The sequence below is a fragment of the Eptesicus fuscus genome, chromosome 10 (assembly GCF_027574615.1).
Source record: "Eptesicus fuscus isolate TK198812 chromosome 10, DD_ASM_mEF_20220401, whole genome shotgun sequence".
In the NCBI taxonomy this organism is placed as follows: Eukaryota; Metazoa; Chordata; class Mammalia; order Chiroptera; family Vespertilionidae; genus Eptesicus; species Eptesicus fuscus.
In genome coordinates, this window is record NC_072482.1 from 85,855,807 (window position 1) to 85,875,265 (window position 19,459).

General features: G+C 38.7%; 1 protein-coding gene across 1 annotated transcript in view; it reads left to right on the plus strand.

Annotated features, from left to right (window-relative positions):
• FAM184A (family with sequence similarity 184 member A) overlaps nt 1-19,459 on the plus strand; it is an 85,549-nt gene that overhangs the window by 42,982 nt on the left and 23,108 nt on the right. Inside the window, exons 7-9 of the mRNA XM_008138783.3 lie at nt 8,859-9,020; nt 12,627-12,748; nt 13,213-13,363. Of these exons, the coding sequence (XP_008137005.2) occupies nt 8,859-9,020; nt 12,627-12,748; nt 13,213-13,363 (435 nt within the window). The remainder of the gene's footprint in view (nt 1-8,858; nt 9,021-12,626; nt 12,749-13,212; nt 13,364-19,459) is intronic.

The window sequence follows — 19,459 nt, forward strand, 5'->3', positions numbered from 1 at the left end:
AAAATCTTGTTTGATAACATTGCGTAAAGTAGGTGAGCTTCAGCGAAAGTAACATCTAGAGTAAAAATAATCAAAAATGATGCTGAATTATTCATAATACATTGGTCACATCTCACCAGGTAAAAATTGACTATAAAAAGCATGAGACCCAAGGTGCTTTGGGAGGGAAAAGCAAAACAAAGGAGAATACCACTGTATAGGAAAGAAGACAAAGGAGGTTGCCTTACTCTTTTGCAAAACATTGACTTAGTATTCTCTACTCTGACTCCATTTAAAAAAGACTTTCCAGCCCTAGCTGGGTTTGCTCAGTGGTTAGAGCTTCTGCCTGCAGACCGAAGGGTTTGATTCTGGTCAAGGGCATGTACCTCGGTTGCAGGCTCCTCCCCAGCTGAGGCCCTGGTCAGGGCGTGTGCAGAAGGCAACTATTTGATTTGTTTCTCTCACATCGATATTTCTCTCGGTCTTTCCCTCTGTCTTCCACTCTCTCTAAAAATCAATGGGAAAAATATCCTCTGGTGAGGATTAAAAAAAATAAATTAAAAAAATAAATAAAAAAGACTTTCCAAGTTCTAGATAGTGACATCTAAATTAATTTTAAAATTCTATACAAAACTAGAAAAGTCTAAGAATAGAATAGGATAAAAATGTTAAAACCAGAAAGTTGTGAATAGAATAAATGCAAACAAAATGTAGATTCATAATATTGGGTATTTCATCCCTTTTTCTCTTTTGCCCTGGTACAGCTGTGCCCTGGAACAGCCTTGCTACTGTCCTCCTTTCCTCCGTTCCAGTTTATCCTTCCTGTGGACTGGGGACTGATTTGTCTACTATTCTTATCTTGTCAGCTGTCCCTACCTCACTAGAGTCTTCTTAACCAATGGTCTTTAAGTCCTGCTTTCTCATCACTCTGCTTCCACTCACAGAAACGACGCCAAAATACACAGGTGCCCATGGGAAGGCTAATAACTTGCACTCAGTATTCTTTAATTATATTTAAGCACTTATCCAGAGAAGAAATCATTTGGGAGTGACAGAGAATTAAGATTCTGGTTGGTATTATTAGCTCAGCCTCTCTTCTGTTGTCCTAGATAATCCACCGCTGGCTCCAAATTTGCATACCTCTCTTGCAGGACACAGTCTTCGTAGTTATGGTCCCACTCGCATTAGAAGGCAGTTTAGTGACCACCTGTGTTTCTCATGCAGGTCCCCTGGAGTTCTACTCTCAGTTCTAAATGGCTTCAGTGTTTTTCCAGCCTACATACTCTAATCTCACTAAGAAGAGTTCTAATGAACATGTAATTGATTTTCCTTTTTACTGCATTTACAGTTATATTTTAGCACCCTAGGAATGTTTTTGTGCCATGTTGGACTGGCTCCCCAAGAATCTGCCTGGTTCATTTCTCCATATGTACTTACTTTTCTTCAGCCTGGGACATCTATTTTTTATGTTACTAGAAGCCTGATGCACGAATTTGTGCACAGGTGGGGTGCCTCGGCCTGGACAGCGATCGGGGTGATTGGGGCCGTGGGAGGTTGGCTGTGGGAGTGCACTGACCACCAGGGGAAAGCTCTTGCATTGAGCGTCTGCCCCCTGGTGGTCAGTGCATGTCATAGTGATCGGTAGATCGGTCGCTTAGGCTTTTATATATAGAGATTATTATTATTTTTTTGTCCTTTGTTCCTGACTAGGCTCTCCAGAGATAATAAGCTTTAAGCATTCTTGTTTTGTTTCCTGCCCTTAATGTAAAGGATATCAACATTCCACAGTTAATCATGATGCTTCTCTAAAGTTTTGTTTTATAAATTACCTTTATCAGGTTTAGGAACTCTCTTGCAATTCTAGCTTCTTAATTTAAAAAACTCACAAACTGATGTTATTTTTCTGTATATATTGGATCATACTTTTAAATTATTAATGTGGTACCTTATATTAATAAATTTTCTAATATAGCAATGTTGGATTTATAGAATAAGTCCTAATTAATCATGAAATATATATATATATATTTTTATGTAATAATAGATTTAGTTTGCTAATATTGATTTTAGGACTTTTGAGCTGAGGAAGAGTGTACTTTTTCTTTTTCACACCATCCTTTTCTGGGTTTGGACTCAAGGTTTTACCAGCCTCATAAGATGAAGTGGGACTTACTCCCTTTCTGTTCTCTGGAAGAGTTGTGTGCCAGCCAAGACTGTAGTCCATTGTGAGGTGCAGAGTTTCTTACTGGCTGTGGTCAGGATTCATGTCCTGTGGCTGTATGACTGAGGTCCTCGTTTTCTTAGTGGCTGTTGGCCCCAAACTGCTCTCAACTCCTGGACACCCCCCTCAAGCCCTTGTCTCATGGCCACCTCCTCTCATAACATAGCAGTTTACCTTCACAAAGCTAGCAGGAAACCCTCTGTGACTTTGAGTTTCTCTCACTTCTCTTAGGGATCATCTGATTAGGTCATCCTCAAGCAGAATAGTCTCCCTTTTAATTACATTAAAGTCAATACTCAATGGTCTTAATTACATCCACAACAACGCTTTTGCTGAATAAAGTAACATAATCATAGGAGTGATATCCCATTGTATTCATGGGTTCCAGGGAAAGTGAAGTTCAGGGGGGGCAGGTGTCAGAATTCTGCCTACGATAACAAGCAGATAGCCCTAACTGGTTTAGCTCAGTGGATAGAGTGTTGGACTACGGACTAAAAGGTCACAGGTTCGATTCCAGTCAACTACAGTAACTTGGTTTCGGGCACATCCCCAGTAGGGGGTGTGCAGGAGGCAGCTGATCGATGTTTCTCATCTATGTTTCTAACTCTCTATCCCTCTCCCTTCCTCTCTGTAAAAAATCAATAAAATATATGTTTTTTAAAAAAGCAGATAATTCATTTCTCTGCCTCCTGTAGTGGGTGTGCCAGCATTCAGGTAACAGGAGACATACAGAATATTTATTTCCATGACTTAGAAAATAGGGATCGAGTCTCTAACTCTGTTCTGGATCTGTGATGTACATCATTGTGTCAGTGATTGGTAGGTGCTAAAATTTCCGAGTATTGCCTTTTATGAACTTAAGCAATTTTATAAAAACAAAACAGTATTTTTTAAATTCCAGATTTTCTGTGGTATTTAATATATATATGCATTTTAATGTTTATAATGTGTATTCACAAGTGATATGTGTACTTAATTTATAAAACTTTATTCCATGTAATATTTTTACTTATTAACTTTGTCTACATCTTAGTCATTTAAAATATTCACACAGTATCCCATTGTATACCTTTACCATAGTTGCTTAAACATTTTCTTTGTTGAGCATTTAATGTTTAAAATTATAAATAGTGTTAAGTTTAAGAAGTTTCCCCCTCGGGTTTAAGGAGGGGGTTATCATGCAAAGGTCCTCGCTACAGTAGCAGGATGGGGTTATCCAAAGGCCAGTTCTTTTTTTCTTTTTTTTTTAATCCTCACCCGAGGATATTTTTCCATTGACTTTTTTTTTTTTTTTTTTAGAGAGAGTGGAAGAGAGAGGGAAAGACAGAGAAAAATATTGATGTGAGAGAAACACATCGATTGGTTTGCCTCCTGCACACTCCAGACCAGGGCCTGGGCTGGGGAGGAGCCTGTAACTGAGGTACGTGCCCATGACTGGAATTGATCCTGGGACCCTTCAGTCCGCAGGCAGATGCTCTATCCACTGAGCCAAACAGGTGAGGGCTAAAGGCCAGTTCTTTGTCCTGATCAGTGACCAACCATGGCCTGGAACTCTAAGAAGCCAGGGGTAGTAGAGAAGCCTTTCTCAACCCTGGTCATCAGGGTTTTATTTCTAGTGCTAAGTGGGTAAATTATTAGGTCTGTTACATACTTTTGTGTTTAAAAATTTTTTTTCTTTTTGTCTAGCTCTTGCCCTAAATTAAGTTACTGAACCAAAGAGTAGGAATAGCCCTAACCGGTGTGGCTCAGTGGATAGAGCGTCGGCCTGCAGACTGAAAGGTCCCAGGTTCGATTCCGGTCAAGGGCATGTACCTTGGTTGCAGGCACATCCCCAGTGGGGGTTGTGCAGGAGGCAGCTGATTGATGTTTCTCTCCCATCGATGTTTCTTACTCTCTATCCTTCTCCCTCTCCCTTCCTCTCTGTAAAAAATCAATAATATATATATATATATATATATATATATATGAGTAGGAATAATTTTATAGCTCTCATTACTTATTACTAGATTGTACTCCAGAAAAATTGGAACTAGAGTTCAGTAACATTTCATGTTTTTATGATTTAGGAAACATTTGTTGACTGCATGATGTCTCCTAGGTGGTAGGGAGACTTTGACAAAATGTCAGGGAACTCATAATTTTAAGTGGCTGTTATGATTCAGTGATAAACACAATATATTTTAGAGTCCAGAGGAGGATCTCTGACTAAAGGGGTTCCTCAGAGCCCTGGAGAAATGTGATATTGGAAAATTTACAAATGAGATATGGGAGATGATCTGAAGAAAGGAGGGTATAAATTTGCCAGCTATAGGAATGGTGAAAGACAATATGGTATGCGGGATAACTTAAGTACGGTCATTTTGGTATACAAGCTATAATGTCTTGGTGAATCAGAAAGTTCAGTGTCAGCGCACCAGGCCTCTCAACATCAGCACTATTGACAGTTTTGAGCCAGAAAGTTCTTTCGGATGTTTAGTAGAATCCCTGGCCTCGACACACTAGGTACCAGTAGCACCCACTATCTTTTCCCGTCTAGTTGTGAGAGCCAAAAATGTCTCCAGACACTGTCTTTGAAGACAAAATTGATCCTGGTTAAGAACTACTACATGTGTCGATAGCGTACAGATGGGGCTCCTCAAAAGATATGGTAGAAAGGAAAGTTGAAGCTAAATTGCGAGGGCCTCTTGTTCCGTGACAAAGACTTTGGAATTTATCCTGATGATGGGGTGATAGCAAGAGAGTAGCAACTACCACACTATCAGATGATGGTAGAAAAAGAACTCTGGTGGCAGTAGGAAGATGAACTATGTGGGGGGGGCGGTGGTGATCAGAGTTGGATAGATGACTTAAGATGCTATTACATTAGCTGGCAAGAGGTGATTAGCATCCCAACTAGGAAAGTAAAGCTGGGAGTGGAGAGGATTACTCAAAAATAAAATTTCTAGAACTTGATATGGTAAGTAGTAGAAAGTGACTCAAGATGGGCAAAGGATTGAAGCATAATATCAAATCATGAATATGAATGTAAATACAATAGGAAAATTCAGGTGACAAATCTTAGGACAAAGAAGGCCTTTTGAAACATGAAGGCAAAGTCATGAATTAAAAACATGGAATATTTTTACAGTTAACGCTAAAACTTTTTCCTGATACATGGTAGGAGGAATTTTTGCTTCTCATACATTGTATGAGAAGCAAAAATTCATGTCTTTAATACCTCAATACTATAAAACAGTAGGAAAAAACAGGCACCCCAATTTTTTAATGAGCAGCTAAAAAAAATCAAAAAATCTAAACCTCACTACAGTGTAAAAACTGGAAATAAAATCAGTGAGTGAGATGCTATTTTCATTACCATCAAACTGACAATGATTAAAAAATTAAGTGAGGCCAAGCAGTGGTGTTGATAAGGGTGGAGAAATAAGCACTTGAAAGCTGCTGATGAGATTATAAAGCCATGCTGGTTTTTGGAAAGGAATTTAGCAGCATGTTTAAAAGCCATAAGGTGGGCATGTCCTTTGATTCAGCAGTTTCAGTTCTGTGTATTTAACCAAAGCAAATAATTGAGGATCACTGACAAAATTTCAGCAACGTTTATAGTGGGAGAAATTTAGAAACAACTTAAAAATTTCCACAGAACTCGGCCTGCCTCTGGAGGAATAGGAATCGTTTCCTGATCCACACAGAGGCATCCTTGCCCCTCTCTCCATGCTCTGGGGCTGCTACCAGAGTTGAGGGGGATTGCTGTTTTCTGCTTAGACAATAGGTCAGGAGGGTGAAGGCACTGACGGTTCTTTTAGGAGTTAAATATTTACAGATTGAGATGAAGAGAGCCTTTATTTCTTCTTAATTGCTAGTGAGAATATATGGACTTTTTCTGTTATTGACGCATTCATTTATTTAATAAATATTGAATGGTATTAGGGACCAAAGCACTGAATTATACACTGTGGTTACAGAGGTAAATCAGGTATGGTCCCTATTATAGGAAAAGACAGATATGGAAACAAGTAATAACAAGTCTGATGTACATTACAAAATGGTGATAAGTGGTTATAGGGGTTTGCCAGAGAATAAACTGAGGAGAGCTTATGCAAAGGCCCTGAGGCATGAGAAGTTTCTAGGAACTGGAAGGATGCCAATATAGATGGAGCGTGATGGCGACTGCAGTAATAATAATTTTTATTCAGTTCTTACTATGCCTCAGACATTATTTTATACAGTCTCTCCTAAGCCAAAAGAAATTATGTAACTTTCCAAAGTCACATAGTAAGTGGATAAGTTCAGAATTCCAATTCAGGCAGTATGACTTCAGAACTCAGTTCCTACCCATGTGCCACTCTTCTTCCTAATGAGTGTAAAGACCAAGGAGGTGGAGAGTTGCCAAGCTAAGGCTAGAGAGAGGGGCTATGCCACGGGGGCCTTGGAAGAACCGTGAAAGATTTTGGATGTTATCCTAAGGCAGTGATGGGCAACCTTTTGAGCTTGGTGTGTCAAACTTCGCCAAAAAACTGAGCATAACTCGGGTAGTGTGTCACTTAGAGGAAAAAACATTATTTCGCAAATGTTTCATCCTCAGGAGCAGCAAATGTTTCATCCTCGGCATGCGGCCGCCTCAGCGGCCACGTGTCATCAGAAATGGCTACGCGTGTCAGTGCTGACACACGTGTCATAGGTTCGCCATCACTGTCCTAAGGGGAACAGGAAGTATTTAGAAGATGCTCAGTAAAATATGTGGTGCTTGCTTGGGGGTGGGGCGTATACTCACGTCCATCTTTGTAATTTATTAAAAAATGACGCTGCTGTTGCCAGTAGAATGGATTCGGGACGAGCAGGCATGGTTAGATATTGCAGGGGGAGGTGCCGCTTCCTGCATTCCCGCAGTGTGCAGGCTCTCAGGGGGAATCGGAGCATCGATCTCTGTTGAAAACAGCAGAAATCCCAGCTCCAACTGGCCTAAGGAAATTGATTGAATCACGGGATTAAAAAGTCCGAGGATAATGTTGGCATCAAGCCTGCTCAGCTTCAGAACTGAAATTACTGACCCTGGAACTCAGTTTCTCTTTTTCTGTTGAGTGGGATTAGCTCTCTTTTTGTTGACTTCATGCTTCAGTCATATAGTCCCTTATGGTATACGCAACTGGGGGAAAAAACCACATACCTTTTGTAAAGGAACTCCTTTAAAAATCCTGAGATCACTGTTAGTAGATAAGCTTAAACCATGAGCCTTCCCTGCACCAATCCTTACAGCCAACAGAATGAGACACCCTTATTTGGTTTACTCTTTGCTGAAGCTCTTCAATCCCGGAGTTTGCGTTGAAGCCCTCCTGGGAGCGCGGGGACGGATAGGAAGCAGAGTGAATTCCCCAAATGACCAAAGGAGGTTTTGGTATTGGGAGACAATAGATGTGTTCCACACATACTCATTTTTATTGCATTTTACAAAACAAACTTTAATCAGTTACGTTCATCACATTATTTTCCTATTTGCACAGAATTTAAAAGTTTTTGCCTATTTAAACAAACATTTGTTCGGTCTCTAGAGTCTTAGTTATTTTTATAAATTTAGAATTATCTTCAATGTTGAACTTACTTGATTTTTTAAGATACTTCTTTATTGATTTTTAGAGAGAGAGCAAAGGAGAGGGATAGAGATAGAAACATTGATGAGCCGATCAATCCATCGGCTGCCTCCTGCACACCCCCTACTGGAGATTTGAGCCCACAATCCGGGCATGTGCCCTGACCGGGAATCGAACCTGCAACCTCTCGGTGCATGGGACGATGCTCAACCAACTGAGCCACACTGGCCAGAGCCCAGTTTTCCCTTTTCATAGTTTTGATAGGCTTGGTAATGACATAAAAATGAAATCTTTGCTTCATAGTATTTTCCTAGATAATTTAAAATATTTCATTTATTGGTTTTAGTTCTTATAATTTGAGGGTATCAATCTGCTTTGCTTATTTAACAAATTGTCTATTAGCTCCTAAAAGTCAACTTTTACAATTTCATGAGACAAATTTTGTATGAAATCACAGAAATTATAACTTGGTTGAATTTATGATACATTTACAGCTTATCGATATTGACCTAAACTTATCAACTTTAAAAACACCATGAGAACTGGGCTCAAATGAAATATGTGCTTCGATTTTTAAAAGAAGTTTAAAAATATTTTTATCAAAAATACCTTTATTCTCAATCTTGGATAAAATCTTAATCTTGCTTCAAATCCTTTTTATAGGCATTTGATTATATGATAGAACCTGTATTTCTCTTTTTTAAACCAGGAGCTTGAATTATATTCATTTATTTACATGATTGTCATGAAAGGGGTCAACCATGAATAAGGCCGCCTTTATAAAAAAATACATTTTTATTGATTTCAGAGAGGAAGGGAGAAGGAGAGATAGAAAACATCAATGATGAGAGAGAATCATTAATTGGCTGCCTCCTGCATGCCCCCTACTGGGGATTGAGCTTGCAACCCCGAGCAAGTGCCCTTGACCGGAATCAAACCCGGGACCCTTCAGTCCCCAGGCTGACACTCTATCCACTGAACCAAACCAGCTAGGGCAAGACTCCAGGAATATAAATGGGACTGTGTTGCCAGTGGAATACACTGAGGTATGTTAAAAGTACTCTATTTACTGGCAGGTTGGCCGCCTCCAAGACCTGGTAAGGACAAGTGAACAAGGGCTGGGCTCTGCGGAAGGACTCATTGCCAGCCTCCAGGACTCCCAAGAAAGACTTCAAAATGAGCTTGACTTGACTAAAGGCAGGCTGAAGGACACCAAGGATGCTCTATTAAAAGTTGAGGTAAATCCTAATCCTGGCATAATCTGAACATCAGCAAGGTAAAAATATCATTTAGTCACTTTGCTTAAAAGTTATTAAGATCCCATTACATATAATGGAGTGTTTTACTTTCCTAGGGCTACGGTAACAAAGTACCTCAAATTGGGTGGCTTAATACAACAGGTATATGTTCTCATAGTTCTATAAGATGAAAGTATAAATCAAGATGTTGTTGCCCTAGCTGATATGGCTCAGTTGGTTGGGCACTGGGAGATTGCTGGTTTGATTTCCCTGTCCAGGGCATATGCCCGGGTTGTGGGCTCAATCCTTGGCAGCAGGGGGCATGCAGGAGGCAGCCTATCAAGGTGCTCTCACATCGCTTTTTCTCTCTCTTTTACCCTTTCCCATCCTCTTTCTCTAAAAAAACAACAAAAACTGTTCTTTTTTTTAAGTCCATTTGTCAGGGCCATTCTCCCTCTTAAATCTCTATCGGAGGATCCTTCCTTGCCTTTTCCAGCTCATGTAGCCCAAGGCATTCCTTGTAACATGGCAGCACAACTTGAGTCTCTTCCTCTGTCTTCACATGGCCTTCTCCCTGTGTCCTCACATCTTATAAGGACACCAGTCTCACTGAATGAAGGGCTCACCCTGCTCCAGTGTGACTTCATCTTAACTAAGTACATTTGTACTGACCCTGTTTCCAAATAAGGTCACATTCTGAGATACTGGGGGGTAGGGACTTCCACATGTATTTTGAGGACACAGTTCAACCCACAGCAATTTGTATGCCAGTTTTACTGGTAAGAGTTGGAACTCCCACGTATAACAACTAAGTGATTCTCTGTGACTGCACGTTTCAGAAAGGTCTGTCTTTCCCCTTCCGTTCTCATGGTGCAGAGCGAATATTTAGACGGCCTTAGACAGGAAAGAAAAGAATCCATAAAACCAGGGGAATGGTAGTCAGGGAGTTCTTACTGTTTCTTTCAGAGAGGTGAAGAACTCAGATGGGCTCTGAAGTCAGATTAGTTGAAAGTATTACATATGCCCCCCTTTTCCCCCCTTCACCCCCCTGTTGACCTCTCCCAGCCTGCCCCTGCCCCCAGCACCGGCCTTCACCCCCCTGTTGTCTGTGTCCCTTGGTTATGCTTATATGCATGCATACAAGTCCTTTGGTTGATCTCTCACCACCCCTGCAGCCCCCGCCCAAAGAGGGATCCACCATTTAGTGTGTAACTTTTTTTTTTAAAATATATTTTATTGATTTTTTACAGAGAGGAAGAGAGAGGGATAGAGAGTTAGAAACATCGATGAGAGAGAAACATCGATCAGCCCTACTGGGGATGTGCCCACAACCAAGGTACATGCCCTTGTCCGGAATCGAACCTGGGACCCTTGAGTCCAAAGGCTGTCGCTCTATCCACTGAGCCAAACCGGTTTTGGCTAGTGTGTAACTTTTGGCTTGTTATTTATTCTGAGCCTCGATTTCCTCATCAGATCAATTGGTGGGGGAAAATAATATACTTCACACCACTCTGGTAGTAATTAAATGAGATAAAACATTTACAGCACAGTGCTTAGCAAAATAGTAAGCACACAGTAAATGTTGCCTTTTATTCAATATTTCAAGATTTTTTTGACTTAGAATTGATGACAGTTCAAAAGCATATAAACAAGAAACTTTAGTGGCTATAGCTTGTTTATGGATATATATATATAATTCTACTTATATTATATCTAAGATGTAGTTATATTTTTATAAATATAAAACTTTGAATACTACCCAGCCGGCATGGCTCAGTGCTTGAGCGTCGACCTATGAACCAGGAGGTCACGGTTCGATCCTTGTTCGGGGCACGTGCCCAGGTTGTGGGCTTGATCCTCAGTGTGGGGTGTGCAGGAGGCAGCCAATCAATGATTCTCTCTCATCTTTGATGTTTCTATTTCTCTCTCTGAAATCAATAAAAATATATTAAAAAACAAAACAAAAAACTTTGAATACTGATTACATTTTATTTTTAAATTCTGTGAAAAAATAAATTGATTCTTTTTCAATCTTTTTTCCTTCTGTTTACCTGTCCCTGGTGGCTATATGATATGAGCATTAATATGTAACAAGGAATAGTTGGAATTTAGAGCTAGTGTAATACACAACTTAATATATTTATGTGATGACAGACATATTGACTCTAATCTCCACATTAGCATTCTGTGGCATAAAGCTGACTAAACTGTATTAAGATGTGGTTTTTCCATTGTCAAAAGTAACAGGAAGATGATAGTATAAATATGGTGACAGATCATTGCTAAACATCATGATGATCATTTTATAAGGTATATAATTGTTGAGTCACTATGTTGTATATCTGAAACTAATATAACATGGTATGTCAGTGATACTTGTATAAAAAAATAAGTTGGTAAAAATATACTTAAACTGCTGAGATATTCCTAATGGATGTTGATAGAATATAATTGTTTTGATATGGAAACATGGAGGTTCTGTGTCCCTAGCTTTGCTGCATTTTATCCTGGTGGCCTTCCCCCTCCACCCCATCCTGGCACTGAGAATTAGACATAGGGATTCCATTCATTTATTTAAGGTTCTTGCTCATTGTTCTTCTGTCACATAGTAGAATATGATACATATTTTAAGCAAAACTCTATCAACTGTTCAGTTGCTGATCTGCTGGACAGTTTTAATTGAGAAAATATAGGGGCTGCATTATAGTTGACCACATCTTGGGAAATTTCCTTAAGAGCAAGTGTCTAATAAAGTGCTGCGTTGAATTCAGTTCTTAGTACTTACTACGTAATAGCCAGGCCAACAGTGTGGAATGGCAGCTTCCACACTGACCTGCTTCTTTCCCATTGATGTAGGATATACCCCTCAACAGCTGCAGTCAGCAGGTGGTGATCCTGAACGAGTCGTTGTGATAACGGGAGGAGGGGCCATCATCTGTTCTTCTCTTGTACCCTAGGAATAGCTACAGTGCTGGCAGGGATGATGGTTGCCAGTGTTGTCCAAAAAGTCACCTCCAGCCCCAGGCTCCAGAGAGCCACTTGATTTATGCTAATCTAGAGGTATTTCATATGTATCGTATCATATTACCATAACACCAAACACACAAACTGCTTGTTTGAGGTTATATAATAAAAATACTCAGTAGCCTAAATTTCTCATAATTATTTCACTCACAGCAATGGGGTACAGCTATAATGCTTAAGCTTTGAATAAATAGCATACTTTTGAATGTGAACATGAATGAATTTGAATAACTTATCTGTGTATGTAATGTGCACACATGTAAAGATAATCGACTAATAGTCATATACCCATGATATGGAAGGTTTAGTTAGGATTACTAATTATGCTGTCTTTAAACTACTTAAAGTAACTTTTAAATTTATAGACCTTAATAAAAGATAGTTTTCACAAGGACATTTAAATGACAAAATGTGTACCATATATTTTATTGTCAGAAAATCTCAAGTAATTATCATAGATCGCACTGCCATTTACTGTGCTGTAAGAATTTGTCATGATGCACGCACTCTGCTTATTTGAAATAACCAGCAGTGACTTGGCTTTTGAAGACCAGTCTTTACTGCAGAGTTTTTGTTCTTCAGAGTGAGCTAGACCAAGCAAGGCAACAGCATGAGGAAACACTTGCTGCCCTGAAAGGAGAGGAGACGCTCAGAGTGGACAGAATGGCCCAGGACTTAGAAATAAAATGGACTGAAAATCTTAGGTACAATTTTTACTCTATAATGTAATCTCATCACTGTAGATGTGCAGAAAATGTTTTTCTCTGTGGCTTATACTGTCTTCCTGTTAAAGACGTAGTAGCAGCATTTTCAATGAGTTTTTCCCATCGTTAGATGCAGAGAAATTGGAATTTTTTTTCTTGCTTGAATACAGATTACTGTTTTCTGATTTCGTTTCCTTGAATATAAAATAGATAGCGAGTACTAACCTGAAGTCAGAAGACTTATTTGTTCTAGTACCTATTCTGCCACTGATAAAACTGATAAACCCATGATCTTGGGTAAGTTACCAATTTACCTTCTAGTCCCTAACTATACAATAATCAACTCCTATTCTGAGTTGACTTTTGAGGAGGATTAATTACTTAGGAAACATGTGAACAACTACACTACAGTTATTGAGATAAATAATTCTCTTTATAAAGGAAATGCATTTGTTTTATTCTAGACAAGAGTGTTCTAAACTTCGTGAAGAGCTAAGACTTCAACATGAAGAGGATAAGAAGTCAGCAATGTCTCAACTTTTTCAGTTAAAAGAGCGAGAGAAAAATGCAGCCAGGGATTCATGGCAGAAGAAAGTAGAAGATCTCTTAAACCAGGTAATTAAGAGTCTGCATGTTATAAAGTTCTATTTTCCTTGACATTCTCTAGCTAGGGAAATATTATACAACATTGTGTGTTAGTTCACTGTATTTCGTTATTTTTCTTTTCTTTTACATGTTATTTTTCAATTATAGTTTACATTCGATATTATTTTGTTTTAGTTTCAAGTGTACAACAGAGTGGTTAGACAGTCATATATACTTTACAAACTGATCCCCCCCAATATTTCAAGTATGCTCCTGGCAACTTACATAATTATTAAAGTGCCCATTAATAGACGAGTGGGTAAAAAAAATTGTAATACATTTATATAATGGAATATTACTCGGCCATAGAAAGGAATAAAATCTTACTATTTGCTACAGCGTGGTTGGATCTAGAGGGCATTATGCTAAGTGAAATTAGACAGAGAAAGGCAAATACCATATGATTCAATTCTATGTGAAATCTAAAGAACAAAATAAATGAACAAATAAAATAGAGCAGACTCACAGATACAGAGAACAGACTGATGGTTGACAGATGCGGGGGCTGGTGGGGGGAAGTTGGGGGACTGAGTGAAAAACTAACAAGAAGCTTAAGATGCTTTAAAACAAACTGACTATTATATAGGTCATCAGTTTTTTATTAACATGGATCTTGTTCATGTAGAATGCTTGCCAAATAATATTTTTGCATATAGATTTTTCAGTTCATCTAGTATTCTCTTAAACAAACACTTAGGGTGACATCATCCAGTCTTGTGGTTTAAATACCATCTATATGTCAGTGAATTAGAAAGTTAAATCTCCAGCCTTGACCTCTTACCCTGAACTCAGAATCACTTGGTTGGCTAATAGGCATCTCAGACTTCGCATGTCTGACTCAGAAGTATTGATTTTCACTCTCCATCTATCATCCCAGCATCTTCACTTCTTGGCACAGCTTGTTGCTCAAAACAAACAATGAAGAGTCATCCTTAATTTCTAATTTTTTTTTTTTACCTCTTCCATAATCTGTCAGTCCTCTTTATTCTACCTCTGAAACATATCCAGCTCCATCCACTTCCAATTCCCTTAGCAAACACTAGTCCAAGCCACTGTTATAATGGCCTCCTACCTGACCTCCTCAATTTCACTTTTCTCACAGAACTCAGTGATCTTTTTTAAAAAAAATTTTTTAAGTATATTTTTATTGATTTCAGAGAGAAAGGGAGAGGGAAAAAGAGAGATAGAAACATCAATGATGACAGAGAATCATTGATCAGCTGCCTCCTACACGCCCCACACTGGGGGGTCGAGCCGTAACCCAGGCGTGTGCCCTGATGGGGAATCTAACTGTGACCTCCTGCTTCATAGGTAGAAGCTCAACCACTGAGCAACACTGGCCAGGCCAAAGTGATCTTTTATGATGTAAATCAGATCATGCCATTCTCCTGCTTAAAATTCCTCAGGGCACTCCATCGAGTTAAGGCTCTTATTCCGACTCCTTCATTTTCCAACAAGACCTGAAGCCATCTTGCCCCTGCAGATACCTCCCATCTCATTTCAGCCTCACAAACAGCACCCTGGCTCGCACATAGGCACATGCTCAGTTACTCCGAGCTTACTTCCTCCTCAGGATGTTGGTGCTGATTCGTTTGCCCATACGCTCTTCTCCCAAGATCATCTCATTTTGTGTCTGGATCCTCCATTAATTCCAAGTTAATTGTCGCTTCTTTAAAAACATCTGTCTTTGCCATCAACCCAGTATCACCTCCAGTCATTTCCTATCACAGCAACCTTTTAAAAAAATATATGTATATTTATCATGAACTTTATTTTTCTTATCTGTTTTTGTGTATTGGTTTTACTATGTTTTTCAATTGTTTCCTTACTCTGCTTATAATATTTCCTGGAATATAGTATGACTAATAAATATTTTTAAAATGAATTATAAACCTTACTTCATTTATGTATTAACTATGAACGGTATTGCCACCCAGCAGCATTAGTTGTGCCTTTCCTGACTGCCGCTGCGAGGTCTGTGATATAAGTCACCCCAGGTCACAGCTTAGGGACCATGCCTTTTGGTTTAGATAGTTCCAAGGCCTACACCTGGATGTGCACAGAGGTCGTTGACCATTTGAATTTAGATTCAAGTATACTTCTATTGTAGAAAGTCTAACATCCCTAGGGAAAGACTTGGCATGCCACTCTGATTTGTCACACTGGTTAGTTTTTCAATTCATTCAGGAATCTTCAACAACATGTATATTTTTGTATCATGATACCTTAAAGAGTGAAAAATGAAATATACTTCATTAGCAAGTGCCATACATTTTAGATTAACTTCTAGTACTGGGACATCAGTTCTGAGAACTACAAATAGGTAAAAAACTATAACTAAAAAACCTTCAGATTTTCTTAAGTTTTATGAAGTCTGGAGAAGTTAAGGGTCTCATTAGTATGTGAAGAATATTAATAGTATGAGAAAGAATAAGAAAAAATTAAGAATAACATTAATATAGTTAATATGTATAAAAGTGTGAGAAAGTTTAGATCGAGAAGTTATGGAGTAATGAAATAGAAAGTTAATCTTTTTCTCAACTTATTTTTGTCAACTCCAGTAAACTCTATCATAGAATATGTTAGTTAAGTTATTAGTAAAAAGTTATTTACCAAATAAAATCTGGCTTTACTTTGTGACACGCCAAGGAATAATCGCATTATGGGAACAAAGATAATCATGTTCTGTCTGAAAATTTGATTATTGTCCAAAGAAAACACCATTTTACAGGAACTTTTCTATTTATATTAGTAATAAAATTTTTTAATGTTATTTTGTATTTTGAAGGGCAAAAAACTAAAGCAGTTGAAACAGAAATCACATTTTTCTCCATATTTGGGGGTGGAGAGAGTGCTAGTGTTTTTTCCAGTGGTTTACCACTCAGAATTTCAGTGAACTTCTGAAAAATGAACCCAGATGGTAAATAAATTTCCCAGATATGTCCTAGATGATAGGATTGAAAAGATATGAGGGAATCTCTTTTTTCTTTCCCCCAGTACAAAACCAGCTTACTATTAATCTTCACATTTTCAATGATAATCTCTTATTTATTTTCTGGCCCCAAAATTATGTAGTCAATCGAGTTAGTGTATCAGTTCTCATCTGCTCATTTCTCTTTAGAGAAATCCTTCATGAACCAACATCAATACTGAGTGTAATACTTTGAATCAATAGATTGTAGCTTTCTGGGAGGAATTTGGGACAGTAATATGCCTTGTAGTTCCTTCAGTAACCATCAACTTTAAAACTGAACTCTGGTTAAATGTACTAGCCTTTGGCATTTTGCATAGGTAAGTCTGCCAGCCCACAAACATCGGACACTGTTTTAAAAGACGACAGATAATTTAGACTGTAAGTCTTAAATTCCTTTTTGTCTAATTTCTTTCTCAGAACTGTTTTCAACTTACTTTTTCTTGAGTACATTATAATGAATGCTCTGTGCTTTACTCTCCCTTTTACCCCCTCTTTCTTTCACTGAGTTGATTTCTGAATGTTTCCCTTTATTCCTGTGATCTTTTCTTCATAGCGGCACTCTCTGGGTGAAGCTTTGCATAAGTCTATCAACAATGTAAGTGAGCGGCACTTACAGTTTGTACAGAGGGCATGTTGCACTTTTGATTTTGCATAAACATCATCACTGCTTTAAAGCTTAAATGTATACAAAACTGCACTTTTTTTTCCCTATAAGATATGTTTTTTTGTATATGGGTAATAAAAGCTTCTAACTTTAAGCCATTCTCTGTGTATGTGCATACATCTACCACACTGTATTAGTAAGCTTATATTTTATTATAAAGCCAAGCAAGATTTTACATCTCACACATAAAATTCATTATTTTAATATTTACTTTGTAAGATACAGTAATGTTTTTGAAAAACTATTAACTAGTTGACTATCATAGAATTGGAAATAAATATAAATGTATTTCTTCTTTTGTTAACTAGTTTATTTTTTGAAAAATTAGTATCAATAGACTTTTAAAATTAATTTTAGAGAGAGGAAGGGAGATGGGGGGGGAGAGAGAGAGAGAGAGAGAGAGAGAGAGAGAGAGAGAAACATTAATAGGTTGCTTCCCACACCCCCCACAACCTGAGCATGTGCCCTGATCAGGAATTGAACTGTTTGATTTTTTGTTTGGGGGGGTATGTGTGTGTGTGTGTGTGTGTGTGTGTGTGTGTGTGTGTGTGATATATAGATAGAGAGAGAGAGAGAGAGAGAGAGAGAGAGAGAGAGAGAGAGAGATTTGTAACAGCAAAACTAGGTGAGATGATCCAGATTTCTATCAAGCAGAATTGAAGTAATTTGTGTGTATTATATTCTGGAATTCTGTCTGTCAGGATGCATTGGGCTACAAACAGCAGAGCACCCAGTTAACAGTGGCTGCCAAGATACTTAGTTAAGAACTCAGGTATCTTCTGTACTTGCGCTTTGCCATGCGCACTGTGTTAGCTTTCTGACCTGAAGTTTGCCGTGTCATAGGTGCAACATGGCTGCTCCAGCTCCTGCCATCATGTCCTGACCACCGTGCTAATGCAGGAGGTCCTCCTTAGGTGCTTTTTAACTTTTATCGGGACACCTTTCCCCCCAAGTCCCCATACTTCCTTTTAGCTTATTCACTAAAACAGGTTGGCACGTCCCTGTAATTAGATTTCTGTGACTTTCTTGCCTTCTTTAAGATAGGGATTTCTATTCAATCCCTAAAACTCAAGTCAGCCAACTGGGAAGAAAGGAAAGGGGGAGATTGGCTGTAGGGGAGGCAAGGAACAGTACCTGCACTAGAAATTCTGTGTAGTCATTGAAACGGATGGGGTATACCTAATTATTGTGGATGTGTGTACTTTATAAATACCACTGCGACGGGAAAAACCAAGCTATAAAACCACAAACTCACTGGCCTCCCTCATGGAAAAATCATTAACCATTGTTAGACAAATCCATGTGTATATTCATCTTTGAGGAAGCTACATAGTGTTGGGTGTGTGAAAGGCCACTCCACCACATAACAACACCTGCAGGTCAGGACACCTCATGGTTTTTCATTTGACGGCGTCTTTATCCCTCTGTGCAGTGCGCATTGGAGTGTCTGTCCCATTCTGCAGCCCGTGGGTCTGTTTCAGCTACTTTGGGTGTTAAGCACTGGTCTCCTGAGTTGTGCCCTGGGACCCCAGAGTAACTTTTGTGTGTAAGACGTAGCCTCTGTTTTGTGAGATCATGACAGATGTCTTCTCTACATTTGGTGAAAATCGTCCAGCCACTTGCACGTGATGTAGTAAAACCAGCGAAGGAAAACAAAACAGGCAATTCTAACGAGAGAGAAATCATTGTATCTGGTTTCCCTTAGGGGTTGGGATTTGGCAAGAAAAGGAATGAAAGAGACTTTCCCTTTTATTTTATAACTCCTATATTTTTTAATTTTTTCCACAATGAACACTTACATCATTGGTAATGTAGAATAAAAAATATGTCCGGTGGCCTGGGCCCAGTTCTAGGCCCCGTAAATCAGAATATCCAGGGGTCAGGGCCTGTGCAAGTATACTTATTCAAGTCTACAGAGATGACTCTGGTACACAGACAGGTTTGAGAACCACAGATTACATTTCCTATCTCACAAACTGCTTTGTTTTGAGGACAAATTGTATATTTTCTGTATTCTTTCATTTATGTCACAAGACGATATTTTGGGAGGGACAAAATCCACCATCGGTGCATCAACAACCAAATGTTGCAGGTAATTAATGCCAGGCCCCATATTGACATCCTGGCATATCCAGTACCTCAGGTTTGATGTTTTAGTTGCTGTTTTGAAGGAGCTCTTTAAGCACCATTGTTGAGGCACAGAATCCTTATGAAACTGATCTGTAGGAAATAGGTAAAGCTTTCCTTTCTTCAGAAAAATATGTTCACGTTTCTTATTTTAATTTGTCCTTTTGAAATTTTCACAACATCTTATTTTCAAAAAACAACAGTATTTTAAGTGGTAGAAATCAAAAGGTAGAGCCTACTATCAGTGCAGTTGGGCCTTTAAAATTGTTTGCAAAGTCTCTGGTACCTATCGATCAGTCAG